This window comes from Cupressus sempervirens, chromosome 10, assembly GCF_028749045.1.
Source record: "Cupressus sempervirens isolate cs-2001-9-10 chromosome 10, ASM2874904v1, whole genome shotgun sequence".
Classification (NCBI taxonomy): Eukaryota; Viridiplantae; Streptophyta; class Pinopsida; order Cupressales; family Cupressaceae; genus Cupressus; species Cupressus sempervirens.
This window is the reverse complement of record NC_143127.1, coordinates 321,895,764-321,914,017: the sequence shown is the minus strand read 5'-3', so window position 1 is coordinate 321,914,017 and position 18,254 is coordinate 321,895,764. Positions and strand designations below refer to the sequence as shown.

The 18,254-nt window shown below is 34.5% G+C and overlaps 1 protein-coding gene across 1 annotated transcript; it reads left to right on the top strand.

The window, feature by feature from the left end:
* The first annotated feature begins 12,153 nt into the window (after positions 1 to 12,153).
* Positions 12,154 to 16,824, top strand: LOC149533910 (uncharacterized). Its single transcript, XM_089805925.1, has 3 exons — positions 12,154 to 14,175; positions 14,899 to 15,077; positions 15,177 to 16,824. The coding sequence occupies exons 1-3, from the start codon at positions 12,154 to 12,156 to the stop codon at positions 16,822 to 16,824; spliced, it is 3,849 nt and encodes a 1,282-aa protein (XP_089662051.1).
* Positions 16,825 to 18,254: the final 1,430 nt, after the last annotated feature.

Genomic DNA, 18,254 nt, shown 5'->3' with positions numbered 1-18,254 from the left:
TAATACTCATTGTTAGAAAGTAAAGTGCACAAAGATAACTAAGAGGGGGTGGGGGTAAATTTGTTATCCAACAATTAAAAAATTTAACGATCCTTAACCATGTCAATAATATAACATGCAACCATAAGAAGACATACAGATACAATAACACTAGATATGTTAACTAGGGAAACCTTTGACCAAAGGGAAAACCATAGTGGGGATGGTACCCATAAAATGATGTACTAAAATATAAAAGTTTTTTGTAAGAGGATAGACTCTATTAGGAGCCAATGAAATACATTCATTACATATCGGTCCCAATTAGGAGACTTTGAACCCTTATTAGGATATTCCAACCCTGTTAGTAGTTGTAGAAGACATATGGACCCACTATCCAAATAGCTTTAGTGAAAAGACAACCAAACTCACCAAATTCATTATTCAACAAGTCTATTTATTATTCCTTATATAATAATTGAAATGAATAACTTTAACTCCTCTATCCTCTTGAGCAAACCAATCCTCTTTTGATCTGAATACCAAATCATGAACATCACATCAAAACATTTCATTGGATTTCTTACATACATTTACCAACTTCACATATCACTGGTACAATTTTCACTTCATAAAATCCAATTTGTCTTAAATAATTATGATTTAGCTTCCAAAATATTCTAATCACCATGATGCATTAACAATAGTTTTCCCCAGATCTACTTAGCTGTTGAAAGATTCTGAATATCAATATACTCAAAGTTCTTCGAAGCACTAGCCTTTTTAGGAGCTTGTCTAATTAAGGTTTTACAAAAAACTATGAGGTGTGCCCTATTAAAATATTTTCTCCACACCTATTAGGATCTTTACTCTAATAGGAGTAACCTTGTAAAAGGATTTGGACACTCTAATCTAAGAATAATACCCTATTAAAGGATTTATAATAAACAAATTAGAGTCCTCCTATTAAGGGATTTCAATAGTCACAATTAAAATTAATAGAATCAAAATGATCTTTACTTTTCCTTGTCTTTCTATATCAGATCCTTTAAATCTCTTCAAAAAAATTACATTCCAATATCTGTGTTCTTGTTTAACTTCAGTTGCAAAAAAATTACTTCTATACTCTAATATCTATATCTATAGCTTCTACTCTTTTTTCATTTATTTTCACAACACTTCTAGGATTAATACCAAAAATTTATTCTTTCTTTCCTTAACTAGACCATCAAATCATGATTCAAACCCTAGTCCTGGATGTAAGGATCAAAATTCCATCCTTTCATTCCTTTTGTTGACTACGTGATATTTCCTTATCTTGTCTTAGGTAGACTCTTCTTAAAAAATATTAATTTCCCTAACCTATTATTGAATTTGACTTTCTCATTATGCAAATAAGATAGTCATTAATCCAATAGGACCTAAAGTATTTAATAGTCTTATATGAAATACTGTCACTAGGTCATGACTTCTCACTATTTATTGCAATTATTACCCAATATTTCAAATCGTACTATTATTTCTCGATACCCTTATCAACTTCCTTGTACAGTATAGTTCCCAAAGGTATGCTAACAAGTTAAAATAATATGTCAACTATTTTCACATAAATAAAATTTAGTATAACTGATGATCATGCAATCTATAGGCTCCTTGTTTCACCAACAACTTGTATATTAGTTATGCCAACAATCCTTCTATTTTGTAAAAAATGTATTTTGAAATGGAAACAGATGACTTATTTGGGAAATTCAAGTCTTGGGTTTTTTATGTAAGTTCTTGGGTAAAATCACAAACCTATGTCACCCTTTAACAAAGGAACAGGCTAACAAAAGTATAATTGTTCACCTTTAAAGACATAATTTTTTTATTATTATTTAGAATTTGGAAATGAAGTAAACTAATGAAATGTGTAGAAATGAATGAAGTTTATGATTATAATATTTAATAATTATTTGGAATAAGAAATGATATATTTTCCTATTTTTTAATGATAAAGTTTTAGTTGCTAAAAATGCTAGAAATCAAGGGTCTAGTTCCCATCACAAAACTACAGTGATATAAACTTATTTCCCTTTGATCTCATATTGTGTTATAGGTAACATATGTAGCTAGAATAATAAAAAATAAAAATTGGCTTTAGACCTATATAATCTCTTTTATAATGATTCAAACTTCAACTTAGTCAAATTGATAGATTTCATGTCTTGCCACATTTTTCAAAATAATTCTATTCCAAACAAAAGAAAACTTATAGATCTTGAAAGAGGAATCTCTCCTCTAGAACATCATATAATTTTATTTATTTATTTATTTGATTTAATATTTTTTTCTTTCTCAAAATTGACATCTTCTTGAGTATTAAAATAGATACTTGTAGAATTTTCTAATTACAAAATACTGTATCTAATTAAAACACTATGAACTCTATATGTGAATACTCTTGACTTTTAGTTCTATAAAATGGTGTTTATATTTTATTAAAAAAATCATAAAAAATAGTAAGAGTTATTGAAACGTTAGTTTTTTGAAATAATTATATTTCTTTAGTAATTGGATACTAACTAGTATAAAACATGCATTTAAAAGACATTTACAATTAGAAAAGTGTGAGACCATATATAACTTAGAATAAATTTATCAAGTTCATATATTTGACAAAAAATGAGTTGTAGATAGAGATACTCAAATTCAATCATTCTGATAAGTTAGCCACAAAGGTGACATAACTTTATACTTTTATCCTCCTCACAACCACTACATCAATAGAACTAAATTTTATAGAAATAATTGGCCCATATTTCTTAGATAGCCATTATAAAGTGCAATGGGAATAACTCCCAACATAAAGAGATTCCCTATGATAGGTGGAAGTAATGGTCATAGAAAATATGACAACTTCCCATTGATTTTTACTCTTCATCCCAACAGAAGGGAGAGAAACACTACAAAAAAAATATTGAATGACCTATTTAGGAAAAGCTCATATTTAGATGAACTAGCATACAAATCTAAGAAGGTAGAGAGTTTTTTTAGATTATTTGGGAAAGATTTTTATATATAAAATAATCTTGGTCATGATTATTACATTTATGAGTAGTATTTTGTAAAATTCATGCAGACAAATTTGTTTTTGTAAAAATGTGCTTCTACAAAATTTATCACACTTTTCTAAAGGGGCTTATGCTTAATACAATTGGTTACTTGTGTATTGTCTTTGATGTTACACAAAATGTCATATCTTTTTCAATCAGTGTATGCCATGCTCACTTAGGTGATGAAGACACTTTCCTGTGTCATCCGAGCATTCCAAAGTTTTGCAAGTTTAGAAGTCAGTGACTACTGAATTCACTCGAGTGTCAAAGAGAAGTCCATATAAATTGAGTGTTAACCAAGCTCACTTAGTTAATAAGGGAAAAGTTGGATGAAACTAGTGTTAACTGAACTCGCCTAGTTAGCAAACAAATTTTGTGAAGATGCAGTGGTAACCACGTTCACTTGGTTAACATGGGAAAATTATTTCTCAGTTAGTATCTACCAAGTAGGGTCAACTAATGAACAGTTTTCTTGCATTGGCATATTGAGGTCAATAAGTATTTTTGTTGGTTATAGCACACTAAGGTAACGAATATTAATAATTCTATGATATATTCAAGCTGACTTGGCAATGCAAAAGGTATAAGGACAAGATCAAGTTGATGATTGAATATGTGTAAGTGCTTGGAAGAATTGAAGATTCTTAGAGGAAGAAAATCAAAAGGATAAGTAGAATATTCTTTTGGAGATACGAAGATACATTCAATCAAAAAAGATCAAGTATATAAGCTAGAACTTAGATCTATAATCAAAAATTTAGTTGCATCATAAATTAGGTCATCTCATTGTTACTCTCTAACCATCGTAGCAGTGATACAAATCTATTAATAGAGTTGGCTTAAGAGCTATTTGTAAATCCTCTAAAAAGGTCACATTTCTAGATTCAAGTGTTAAAATGTCATGCCCAAAAATCTAGGGGCAAACACACACAATTTTTTTTTTGAGAATTAAAATTTAAACTACTATAAGCTTGATATGCTTGTGTTCAAAATTTAAGCAAAGGTTCTCTACAGTTCATCTAAGGTTTATAATCTTTGCACGTGAATTAATCATTAATTTAACTTTCATCATAATTGAACTTAAGCTAATTTACAAGTTCAACAATCCCTAATTTAAAATTGAATTAGTACAACTATCTTAGAAATAATTATAAATTAAATTTGAATGAATGAAATCTAAACTAAAGCATACTATGAGAATTAATATTTAACGCATCCATTAACTTTCCTTACCAATGAGCACTAGAGTTACACTAATTAATTAAACATTTACTATCCACTAATTTTAGACCTAAATTTATTAGAAAAAAAAACACTTCTAAAGGTAAAACAATATAATTAATATAACTATGATTCAATCATAAAATAAACAAGCTTTCATAAGTTACTAATCTTCACATCTTAATTGGCAATTAACTTTGCATACTTATACAATCTAATTAATTAATTTAATGTTCACTATTAAAGTTGGTGTCTATAATAATTCAATGAATCTATATTTTAATTTGAATCTTTATTTGAATTATCGTAACTTTAAGTCCACATTAAAATCAATCTATAGAGCTCATAATAAGATGAAACTAATTAATGAAACTTTAAAAATTGTATTAAATTACAATATTCAATTTTACGGAAAAACTTCCTAAACAGAACTAATCTATTATTCAATCATCTAACCACTATCTAATATCAACACCATTACCAACCTAAAAGAATTATAACCTTACTTCCTAAAGCTAAGAACTATAATCTAAATATAGGTTTTAAGGTAATCCTTAATTCAAAATATAACAATCTAAACTTTATCAACAAACTAAACTATCTTTGCTTAAATCACAACCACCTAAAACCTAACATACTAACTATAAGAAACTTTATTAATTTAAACTAACATTACATAAATTAACATCAATCTAAACTTAATTAAATTTAAGCTACTTAACTTTAAACAATTAACAAAACTTAAATAAAGCAAACACTACTAAAAACAAATAACTTAAATTCAAACCAAAAATAATAATCAACATTCAAATTTAAATTTAAAACTAACTTAAACCTAAAATATTTTAATTATAAAACCTAACTAATTTACTAATTAAACTTACTAATCAAACATACCTAAAAAAAATGAAAATATAACCTACACTACCCCACCCACACCCCCCCCCCCCCCCCCCCCCCCCTACTAACTACCCAACTATACCTACCCCACCCTAGGCCTGCCCCATGCTATCCCAAGCTTGCGCATGGTAGGCTTGTCCCTTGTCCTTTGTGGGGAAGATGTCATGTAGGGGGACTTGCATTTGGAGAAGGTCATGGGGGGACAAGAGAGTATGTACGTCTCTCATTTTTAATTAAAACATTACTTGCCCTCCCTAAAACAAGCAAGGTTAGCATTAAGTGGGGAGAATAACATGATAGGTTTAGTTAATAAAAAAAGAGAGTTAAAAACATTCTTCTGCCCTCCCTCATGATGGATCGGCCCATTTACTAGCTGACAAGTGGGTGGATGTTTTATATATATATAGTTTTTGAAATTCCTATATGATTTGACTTGTATCATAAGTCCTATGGAATTAAATGCCAAAAGTTTTATAGTTGGGGTGTTGAATTTAAAAGCATTATATATATATAGATGTTATATATTCAAATTTATACAAGTCATTTTATTTAATGAATTAAAAATGATTTTTGATTTGCAATTGAAGGAGAATATCTCATGGAATATTCTCTGTGACATGGGGAAATTTAAGACTTCCCCGTATATTTTCAAGAGAGGGTTTTTAGACCTGGAGGTGCTCAATTTGTAAACCAATTTCTTTTTACCAAGTTCTGGCATGTTTTCTTACTAAGTTCATTATTATGCAAGATGAGTCTAAACATTTCTTGAGGTAATAGAGTTCCTATGAACAATCATAGTAATGAAAAAGGATGCAAAGGATTATAATTCTCTTTCGACTATAGTTCATGTTAATTCAATCATCTAAAGACAAGGATGTATGGTTTGTATATAGTCATCATATAACAAGGCATGTGTTCTTTCTTATTTATTTAAATTCAAAGAAATTCAAAACCTCTTAATCAAATTTCTCTTGTTCATTATGAATATTATCAAGGGATTATGATCTTATTTTCAGAATTCAAAAAGGTGATGAATAATTCTTATCAAATTTAGTTGCATCACTAATGGAGCTTAACAATGAATGTACTAGCTTGGTGATCACAATGTAGGATTATTATTACATGTTAATGTTCAAAATATTGAAGTGAAACTTCAACACATCCATTGCCTTTCATTATCATAATTGAAACTCAAAATTTCCCAATTCAAGATATTAACCATCGTTCTAATTTCTCACATACATATGCCAAAATTTGGAACAACATGAGAGCATTGCAAGGAGAATTTCATAATCTTTTCTTTCCTCTATTATTCATCCTAGTTCAAGGCTCCATCGAGAAAGAACCAGTAAGAAAACCCGATGTCTTTGCCACTACATCAAATTCAATTACAACTTCCATACTATTACAATTCATTGTGTGAGGCCTCGCCCCGACCCATCGTAGCGTAGTGATACATTACTCTTTTTTTTTTATCTGCGACTCGAGATGTCGAGACATTATCTGATGCTTAGAACATATTTTATTATTTCATGTTGTGTGATGTTATTCCCAGATATATTTGATGATTTTCATTTAATGTTCGTGTATATGTATGTTGACGAAATAAGTAGATGTAGGATTGAGATTTGATTTAAGATATTTCAAATGGTTAAGAATTATGAAGGGGGAAGAAACTTTATTAATGTATGTTTTAAATTATGAAAATTTTTGATACATATAGGTTATATACATGTGATTTTACGGGACTACTGATGTGTGCAATGAGTGTGCAGATATTTAGCCGAAAAACCCTACGGAGGAACAAAACTGATCTCCATGTGCTAAAACTTGGAAACCCTATTGTTCGTAATTATGTTCTTTCAGTGTCGCTTGACACTCGTAAAATGTTTATGTGCTTAATTTTTTAGTTAGAGTTGTTAGATGGACCTATTTTATTCCTAGATTTTATTTTGTCTCTAAACCTCTTTCCTAAGGCTTTTAACATGTTTTTATTCTAACCAAAGGGTATGGGTATGGGTTAGGGGTCTTTTCCAACCCCTAAGCCCCTAGCTTTGACTTTTGAGGGCACTCAAAAAGTCCCTTTTTGCCTTTGTACGAAAATTGCAAGTGGTTGTCATGAGTTTTCTTACCCCACCTCCTTTTAGGGTTTAACCATGGTGTAGGTTGAGTTAGGAGTTTCTAGTGTGGCTAGTGGGTGGAAATAGTTATTGCTCCTTTTTGGGTGGTTGAGTTGGAGGCTTATTTAGAGGCCTTCCTTGGTCTAGTGGTGGGGGGTTACCCAATCTCTACTTTTAGAGAAGATTTCTTGAAGCTTGAAGGAAGGAGGGATACTCTACTCAAATTGGTTCATTGCCATTACCTCTTTGTGAAGGTAGGAAACTCCCATGTCCCTTATTCAGTTTTTATGTTTTGCTTCATGTTCTTGTTACTTGTTTGTTGTTTTACTGTTGTATGGTTGTGGGTATGTTGGGAAGATTTGCAAACCATGTTTTTTTTTGGTTGTTTTCCTTTTTTGTTTATGTTTGAAATTTTGAGTTTTTCTTGCATGGATGTTTTGGTATTACTCACCCTAGGAGAGGGCATAAGTGACCAATTTTGGGAGAGGTCTGTTTAGTTGGACTCCAACCTATGTAGAGTCTCTTCTCAGGATGAGAAGAGGGATAAAGGGTAGGGTGTTATGGGCCCCTACCCATCAGCACAAACCTGGTATGAGTATGGCAAGTTGGAATGGAAGAATGGAAGTTCTTGGTTATTAGCCCTGATTGGGCATCTGAATTGGTGTTGTGCTTGACTTCTCCAGTTGGAAGAATCCACCTCTCCCTAGTCTTGATTCACTGTGAATCTTATTGTGTAAACCATGTATGATTATGCATGCTTGATGTTCTTTTGGTTCTACTTGGTTGTCACCCGATCAGTTATTGGTTTCTTCCATGGTTCTTGAAATGAGATTTAGAAGACATTACAAACTCCTTGATTTGATCATGAAGAAAATTTGATAAAATTATTGAAAATTGGGATTGAGATCCTATTGTAAATTGTATTGTTTAAACCTTATTATATATGGCAATGAAGCCGATTTTCCTTCCTGATTCTTTCCCGGCTGTGCCTTGAATCAGGTTGATAATAAAATAAGTGATTGAGTAAATTTACTTCTCCTAAAATTTTCATATCCTATGTTGTCATATGAATGTGTATCCAAGATAAGATGCAACAATGATGTTCAATTATACATGATTCAATTTAGGATGAAATGATGATGGTTTAGTAAGCAAAATTTTCTAGTTCCTTTTATGTTCAAAATGAAAATTATGATTGAGGAAGGAAAAAAATGGCTATGGTGGATTTATTGCAATTCAAGTTATTTAGAAGATCAAACTAATCTAGTATTATTGTGACAAGATTATTAACACCATGTTTAAATCCATTCAATTCTACTCCCTTGTATAAGTGATGGAAGGATATTGATCAAAGTATGATCTATGAATGCTCCTACATAAAATTTGGTGTGAATTGAATGACAAATTCAGTCCTTGATCAATCTATTTTAGATGTGATAGAAATTGTATTGAAACTTACCTTAATCATCTAATAGATTAAGAGATGCTCTATCAGTTTTGTAAGCCATAAGAAATTTTAAGAATTAACTTAAGATTATATTAGTAATATTTTAGCTTTTCAATTTTTGATCCAATTTGAAGTGGATTAATTTAACTTTTCATACCACCCTAAGAGGATATTCATATGCAAAAAAATAATAATAGAGGGAACAAGAAAATTTCCAAGCACCCACCTATAGGATGCTGGAAATTGTATGAGGAAATAGTCTATTCTCTTGTTGAACAGAGAATATTCCTTTGATCCTTTAAACAAATAAATATATATATATTTCTAAATTTTAAATGATATCTAAATTAGTTTTGAGCAATTAAAAAGATATTCTAAAGACTATCTTCATAATTTAAAAAAAAAAAAAAACATAACTTATACTCTTACCTAGAAAACTTTATGCACTAACTCCTATTCTACCTCCTTCACCCTAGGTGATTTGACAAGCCCTCTTGAGTTGACTTGGAGTGTAGCGCTTACCCATGCAGACTACCATGTCAATAAAGTGGGCAGATATATTTGGTTGGGTTCTTTGATTTGTTGGAAGGGATGCATTAAAGTTTCCCCCTTCATATCTTATTTCACCTAGTTGTTTTCCTTGTACCCCACCCCTTTTCTTGCTAGGCGTCCACCTTCTTGGAAGGGAGACAAGACAAGTGCAGGCCTTGGATCATGTGCTCAACTACTTGGGGGTATGTGGGTCCTTGTGCAATTAGAAGGTTGTATGCAGGATGATGTTTTTAGATCTTAAACCTTTCACCCCCTTGCCTTATTTGTGCTGAGTGCATCTTACAAGGAGGAGCTGCCTTGGGCAGCATAGACTTTCCTTGGGACAGCGTACCAGCCTATGGGAGGCTGCCCATGATTGTGGGTGTAGGGTCTATGTGGAGCTAGGTTAGTGGGTAGGGTTTTGTAGAGTTAGGTTATTATTAGCATAGGTTGGTTAGATTTCTTTTGTATGTTTGTTAGTTTATTAATAATTTTGATAAATATGATGTAGTGTAGTATATGTTAGTATAGGTTATTATTCCTTTTCTTTAGTGTTTTAATATTTGTATCTTTTTAATCTATTTTAGTTTTAGTTTAAATTTAGCCTTTAGAGTGAAGAGTAAATATAGTTTAAATAATTATTTGGCAGGTTATGTTAATTGTTCTTTGCTTTTATACTATGAAATAGTTAGACGTATAATTCTTTTAGATCATTATTCAAATAATCTAAATATATTTTTCATTAAAATATTTTGCTTAAATGACGCTATAATGGTTAATGTTAATAAAATTAGATGTAGATTGTGTTATTCTCAGAGATCTAATAGATTGTTGGATTACGTATGAGTTTTTGAAAGCCAAATTAAAATTAATATAATGTTTAATATTGATGTAAAACGAAACAAATGTCAACATCAATTTAATAATGGATGTGCAAATTTAATGAACTAATTATACTCATTGACTTTAAACTTAAAGGGGATGTCAGGACATTGTTAGGAGACCTCATATCTGTTTTTCATTGACCTATACTTTAACGGGTGCAAATCAACTTATCAACTTAGTGGTGTTATTTGTCTTAAAAAAAAAAAAAAAATTGTGTGTTTTTGCCCTCGTGGGTTTGGGCATGACACATTGAATTTTCTTCAAGGCTTTCACAAGAGAAATTTTATCAAATGTCTTCATTGCATCAAGGTAAAACATGAAAAAAATCAAGAACCAACATGGAGGTAAACAACACAATGGTGCAGAGCACAAAGCTTGGTATTAGAGGAATGGATAAAAACTCCATCTTGTCTTCATTATTCCTTCCTCATACCTCTTTGGATGTAATTAGAGGTTTTATGAAGTTTTATGAAAGGTTTGAATAAATATGAGCCCATTTGTGTAGGCACTTCATCTTATTTGGTGACCCTATAAACCAAGGATGTAAGTAGCCTATAGGGTATATATGTTTTAGGTGTTTAGGAGGGTTTCATATGGCCTAAATAGCCATGATGCTCAATAATATCAAGTTTAGAATGTGTTTTGAAGTCTTCATATGAAAAGTTGCTCATATCGGCAGTTTTGAAAAAAAGTTGCTGACAACTTTTGCAAGAAAACTGTGCAACTTTTGCAAATTAGTTACATTCAACCTCTAACTGCCTTGGAGGTCGGTTTTTAGGTGTCATTAGGCTATAAATATATTGATCCTCTTCCCAAAAGAACAGAGGAACTTCATTGTACGGATTTTTCATTGGATGAATAAAGAACTCCCTATTTTTCTGTTTAACTCGTTGTTTTCAGAGGTTGCACGTGTGGTACGGACGTGAGACTAGAAGTTTAATGGTGGATTTGTAGAGTTTTATGTCCCACTGAATCATTGCATTTTATTTGGAGTGATTTGAAGGAGTTTGGACAAAGTTAGAGCAAATTGGGTGAAACCAGTCCCAAACCCTCCATAAAATCAGGGTTTTGTGCAAATGAGCCATTAGAGTGCACCTAATTGGCCTCAGGGGTACAAAACCCAATAATCTGAGAGAAGACATGTGCCATTTGTTGATTCTAGGAGTAGGAGTAGTTTCTATGGTGGGAGTCCAAGATTCAATGAGGCCCTAGTTCAAGTTAGGCATAGAATTTGAACTCGGAATTCAGATTTGGAAGTAGAATTGTGAAGTTCGATTGATTGGAGTGCAACCAAGGGTTGAATTGGAAGTCTTAGACCTTCCCTAACACCATACAAGTCAGTATCTTATTCTGTGTACCCATTTCCTTGCACTTGCTTAACAAACCAAGCCTAATTAGGCCTATTAGGACTGCGTGTTTTGCATAGGTTGGGATATGCTGGAGTGGAGTGAGATTTTAAGATTTGGAGGTCTTTAAGGGGAGTCAAAAGGGTATCTAAAACTCTATTTTATTTACCAATTCGTTTGGGGAAATAAAAAGATATTGCTGAAACTCAGGTTTTGCTGACCTACTAGGATTTACTAGGTAGGTATTGGTTGGGTGTATTACAAAAGTGTGGGAATCTAAAAAGTTGTTGATTCAGAGTACATTGGGATAGGTGAAGGTGTGTTGACCATCAGATCAAGTGGTTGAGAGGCCTAAAGCATAGATCCTTGTTTTGGCCTAGTTGAGGGATACTATTTCTAAAGACAAATTGGGAGCAGACTTTGCTTACCTGTTCCTTGCATTGAGAAGGTTGTCAAACCTTGTGAGAAGGTTATTTGCCAAGAGTGGAAGGTCCTTTAAGGATCTCCTAAGGCTAGAAACAAGTTTGGCTTGTTTGAAGGGTCTAAGTGCAATCTAGACCAAGAGTACACTTCCGGTGTGTAACTCTGCATCAAGGTGGTATCAGAGCAGGTTAAGACCTGTTTTCATCATGTCTGAAGGAGAAGATGGACCAGAGAGGGCTCTCCCTCTGAGGGTCACAAATGCAAAACTAGCCAAGATAGTACAAGAACAAATGGCTGAAAGTAGGGCCTTTAGAGAAGAGAACAGAGCAGTCAAGAGAGAGTTGGAGAGACTCAAGGGCAAGTTGAAGAGAGGAGAAAACTATGAATCAGAAAATGAAGAGGTGGAGCAAGATGACAATGTAGCAGCAGTACCACCTGATCAAAGGCCTCTCTTACAAGCACTAGAAAGGATGGGAGTCAAGGGTGGAGAGATCCCTACATTTCAAGGAAAACTCAATCCTGATGAATGCATTGATTGGCTTGAAGCCATGGACAATCACTTTGAATGTGACCACATTCCACCAAGCCAAAAAGTAAAGATTGCCAAGACTAAGTTGAAGGGTGCAGCACTAAGCTGGTGGAATTTTATTCAGAATGAGAGGGCTGAGGATGGCAAGGAGCCCATAACTACTTGGAAAAGAATGAGAGCAGAGATCAAGAGGCAGTTTGTGCCCGAGGATTATGAAATCCTTGTGAACCAAAGGTTGCATAACCTTAAACAAAGGGATCTTGATGTGAGCACATACACACAAGAGTTCCATAACTTGACATTGAGAGCCAAGGTCAATGAGACAAATAAAAAAAAACTAGCCAGATATGTAAGTGGCTTGAAGTATTCTATTCAAGATGAATTGACATTGGTGAATTTGGAGTCTGTACACCAGTGTTTTAATCTTGCATTGAAGATTGAAGAGAAGCATAAGAGGAGAGGTGATTCAAACACCAACAAAAGAGGAGGTAGCAATAATTTCAGAGGAAGAGGGGGCAGATTTCAAGGCAGAGGCTCTGGTTTCAGAGATGAAAATCAGAATCAGAATATTGATACCAGTCAAAGAGGATCTTTTAGAGGCAGAGGCAATAATGGCAATAGAGGAAGGAATGGCAACAGGAGCAGAGGAGGCCAGATCTTCACTGGCAGGTGTTTTATTTGCAACCAGACAGGGCATCAATCCTTTAGATGTCCCCAAAAAGGAGGAGACAGCAGCAGACCCGGAGATAGGAGAATTAATCTATTGCAAGAAGAAGAAGAGGATGGGCAAAGCATCTCATCCTATCACACCACAACCTCCAAACTTGCTAATCCTAAAACTGGAGAGTGCCTCATGATGCAAAGGACACTTTTGAAGGTGCCACAACCTGCAGAACCACCTCAGAGAAAAACATTGTTCAGGACACATTGCAAGGTGAAAGGAAAGGTATGTAATTTAATTGTGGATTCAGGATCAACTGACAATATAGCATCTAAAGAAATGGTGGATAAATTAAAGTTGCCTAGGATACCACACCCATACCCTTATAAAGCTTCTTGGTTAACAAAAGACAAACAAACATTGGTAAATGAACAAGTTTGGGTGGAGTTCACATTAGGAGAGTATTCTGATAAAGTTTTGTGTGATGTCACTGAGATGGATGCATGTCACCTCTTATTAGGAAGGCCATGGCAGTTTGATGTAAAATCAAGGCATGATGGAGAAACCAACATTTATACAATAACTAAGGGAGGTGTTAAGTATACAATGAGGCCATTGCCTGATGATAGCAAATCAGACCATATAGTTAGTAGTGTGGCTTTAGTAGGGGAGAAGGAATTCCTCAAAACTATAAAAGAAAATGACACACCCTGCTTTGCAATAGTGGTAAGACCAAAACAAGAATCAAGGAACCTAGTCAAGCCTAGAGCAGATTTGAAAAAAGATGATGTAGGACCCAAGGAGGTTAGGGATTTGCTAAACAAGTATCATGGGATTGTGGCAGGGAGTGTACCATCTACTTTACCACCAGAGAGAGAGGTGAGTCATTGTATAGACCTCATACCAGGGGCCACTTTACCAAATAAGGCTGCATACAAGTTGACTCCAGAACAGAATGAGGAGATAGCAAGACAAATAGAAGAGTTGCTGTCTAAGGGTCTGATTAGGAAGAGTGTGAGTCCATGTGCAGTACCTGCAGTACTTGCACCAAAAAAGGAAGGAACATGGAGGCTATGTACGGACTCAAGGGCTATAAACAAGATAACCATCCGGTATAGGTTTCCCATGCCAAGAATGGAAGATTTGTTGGATTGTTTAGGAGGGGCTAAAATTTACTCCAAGGTAGACTTAAAAAGTGGATACCATCAGATAAGGATCAGAAAAGGGGATGAGTGGAAAACAGCATTTAAAACAACTGAGGGTCTTTATGAGTGGCTTGTGATGCCATTTGGGCTATCAAATGCCCCAAGAACCTTCATGAGATTGATGAATGAGGTACTTAAGCCTTTCCTTAACAAGTTTGTTGTGGTATACCTAGATGACATACTAGTGTTTAGCAAGGATAAAGAGGAACACTTCAAACATCTAGATTTGGTCCTAAAAAGATTGCATGAGGAAGATCTCAAGATCAATTTGGAAAAGTGTATATTTGTGAAGGATGAACTGATATTTCTTGGTTTCATTATTTCTAAGGACTCTTTGAAAATGGATCCATCCAAAGTAGAAGCTATAATAAATTGGCCATCTCCTACCACTGCTAGTGAGGTTAAAAGTTTCCATGGTTTATGTAATTTTTATAGAAAATTCATAAGGAATTTTAGTGGGATATCTGCTCCAATGGTGGATACCATTAAGGGGGGCAAGAAATGTCATTTTGTATGGACTAATGCTGCAAAAGAATCTTTCCAAATGCTGAAGCAGAAGATAGCACAAGAACCAGTCCTAAAGTTCCCTGATTTCAACAAAGTGTTTGTCATAGAATGTGATGCAAGCACTAAAGCTATTGGTGGTGTATTGAGTCAAGAGGGCAGACCAATAGCCTTCTTTAGTGAGAAGTTAAATGAAGCAAAGCAGAAATATTTAGTATATGATCTAGAGTTGTATGCTATGGTCCAATCCTTAAAAAGATGGAGGCATTATTTACTTTCCAAGGAGTTTATTGTTTTTACTGATAATTAGGCTTTGAGCTTTCTTAACAGGCAGGAAAAATTGAATCAAAGGCACATGAAGTGGATGGAGTTCATCCAAGCATATACTTTCTCAATCAAGCACAAGAAAGGGATCACAAACAAAGTTGCTGATGCCCTAAGCAGAAGAAACCTCCTAGTTCAATCAATTGAACTTGAAACCATTGGCATAGAAGGTATGAAGGATCTATACAGCCAAGATGAGGATTTCAAAGAGATTTATAAAGTTTGCCAAAGCATGGAAGGCAGGTATCACACAGAGCTCTCTGATTTTTTAATTCAAGATGGTTTATTGTTTAAGGGGGGACAATTATGTATTCCTAAGGGATCATATAGAGAGAATATAATCAAAGAAAAACATAGTGGGGGCATGTCTGGTCATTTTGGATTAGACAAAACACTTGAGCAAGTTAGGAGATTCTACCATTGGCCAAAAATGCAGACCGATGTAAGAAAGTTTGTGGAATCTTGTATAATTTGTCAAAAGGCTAAAGGGCACTCATCAAATGCAGGGCTTTATACTCCTCTACCTATCCCTGACAGACCATGGGATTCAATAAGCATGGATTTTGTATTGGGATTACCAAAAACTAAGGCAGGAAATGATAGTGTGTTTGTGGTTGTTGACAGATTTTCCAAAATGTCTCACTTTATCCCTTGCAAAACTACACATGATGCTTCAAACATTGCAGGTCTATTCTTCAAAGAAGTGGTAAGACTCCATGGTTTACCAAGGTCTATTGTTTCAGACAGAGACTCCAAGTTCCTAGGACATTTTTGGAGGACTCTTTGGAAAAGACTTGGAACAAACCTTAATTTTTCTTCTGCCTATCACCCTCAATCAGATGGGCAGACTGAGGTAACAAATAGGTCACTAGGGAACCTACTAAGATGCTTGGCACAACAATATGGTGGATCATGGGATAACATATTACCACAAGCTGAATATGCATACAATGATTCAGTAAACAGAAGTACTGGTTTGACACCATTCCAAATTGTTTATGGTGAACACCCAAGGGGAGTACTAGAGTTAAGGGATGTCAGTCAGATGGAGAGGAGAAGTGCCCAAGCTCAAGACTTTGCACAAGTGATGAAGGAGGTACAACACCAAGTGAAAGACAGACTGTCTAAATCTGCAGACAAGTACAGAGAACATGCCAACAAGAAAAGAAGGGATTTGCAGTTCAAGGTTGGAGACCTTGTCATGGTCCATTTGAAGAAGGAGAGGATGCCAAAGGGACAGCATACCAAGTTGATGGCAAAGAAAATTGGTCCATTTAAGATCCTACAAAAATTTTGGAACAATGCATACAAAATTGAATTGCCACCGGATGTTGGATTGTCACCAATCTTTAATATCTCTGATTTGTTTGCTTTCAAAGAACCTACTCATATTGTGGATGCAGGTACAGGTCTGGAAGAGCAGGTTACTGATGTTGCATTGCCAAAGACACATAAACTCCAAATTGAGTGCATATTTGACAAGAGAGTTTCTATGGAGACACGAAGAGGCACATACTATACCTACTTGGTCAAATGGGCTGGGTTACCTGAGGAGGATGCAACATGGATGACTCAAGCAGAGATAGAGAAAGCAGGCTATCAATTTAACACCATTCCCAACTCAAGGGACTTGAGTTCTTTTGGAGAGGGGTAGTATGGTGCAGAGCACAAAGCTTGGTATTAGAGGAATGGATAAAAACTCCATCTTGTCTTCATTCTTCCTTCCTCATACCTCTTTGGATGTAATTAGAGGTTTTATGAAGTTTTATGAAAGGTTTGAATAAATATGAGCCCATTTGTGTAGGCACTTCATCTTATTTGGTGACCCTATAAACCAAGGATGTAAGTAGCCTATAGGGTATATATGTTTTAGGTGTTTAGGAGGGTTTCATATGAAAAGTTGCTCATATCGACAGTTTAGAAAAAAAGTTGCTGACAACTTTTGCAAGAAAACTGTGCAACTTTTGCAAATTAGTTACATTCGACCTCTAACTGCCTTGGAGGTCGGTTTTTAGGTGTCATTAGGCTATAAATATATTGATCCTCTTCCCAAAAGAACAGAGGAACTTCATTGTACAGATTTTTCATTGGATGAATTAAGAACTCCCTATTTTTTTGTTTAACTCGCTGTTTTCAGAGGTTGCACGTGTGGTACGGACGTGAGACTAGAAGTTTAATGGTGGATTTGCAGAGTTTTATGTCCCACTGAATCATTGCATTTTATTTGGAGTGATTTGAAGGAGTTTGGACAAAGTTAGAGCAAATTGGGTGAAACCAGTCCCAAACCCTCCATAAAATCAGGGTTTTGTGCAAATGAGCCATTAGAGTGCACCTAATTGGCCTCAGGGGTGCAAAACCCAATAATCTGAGAGAAGAAATGTACCATTTGTTGATTCTAGGAGTAGGAGTAGTTTCTATGGTGGGAGTCCAAGATTCAATGAGGCCCTAGTTCAAGTTAGGCATAGAATTTGAACTCGGAATTCAGATTTGGAAGTACAATTGTGAAGTTCGGTTGATTGGAGTGCAACCAAGGGTTGAATTGGAAGTCTTAGACCTTCCCTAACACCATACAAGTTAGTATCTTATTCTGTGTACCCATTTCCTTGCACTTGCTTAACAAACCAAGCCTAATTAGGCCTATTAGGACTGCGTGTTTTGCATAGGTTGGGATATGCTGGAGTGGAGTGAGATTTTAAGATTTGGAGGTCTTTAAGGGGAGTCAAAAGGGTATCTGAAACTCTATTTTATTTACCAAGTCATTTGGGGAAATCAAAAGATATTGCTGAAACTCAGGTTTTGCTGACCTACTAGGATTTACTAGGTAGGTATTGGTTGGGTGTATTACAAAAGTGTGGGAATCTGAAAAGTTGTTGATTTAGAGTACATTGGGATAGGTGAAGGTGTGTTGACCATCAGATCAAGTGGTTGAGAGGCCTAAAGCATAGATCCTTGTTTTGGCCTAGTTGAGGGATACTATTTCTAAAGAAAAATTGGGAGCAGACTTTGCTTACCTGTTCCTTGCATTGAGAAGGTTGTCAAACCTTGTGAGAAGGTTATTTGCCAAGAGTGGAAGGTCCTTTAAGG

Bases quoted from the DNA above. Each gene is read 5' to 3' on its own strand.
- LOC149533910 (XM_089805925.1), top strand. From the start codon at position 12,154: ATGTCTGAAGGAGAAGATGGACCAGAGAGGGCTCTCCCTCTGAGGGTC. The intron at 14,176-14,898 runs GTACTTGCACCA...ATGCTGAAGCAG, and splicing joins GTCCATGTGCAGTACCTGCA to AAGATAGCACAAGAACCAGT. The intron at 15,078-15,176 runs GTATGCTATGGT...CTTTCTTAACAG, and splicing joins TTAGTATATGATCTAGAGTT to GCAGGAAAAATTGAATCAAA.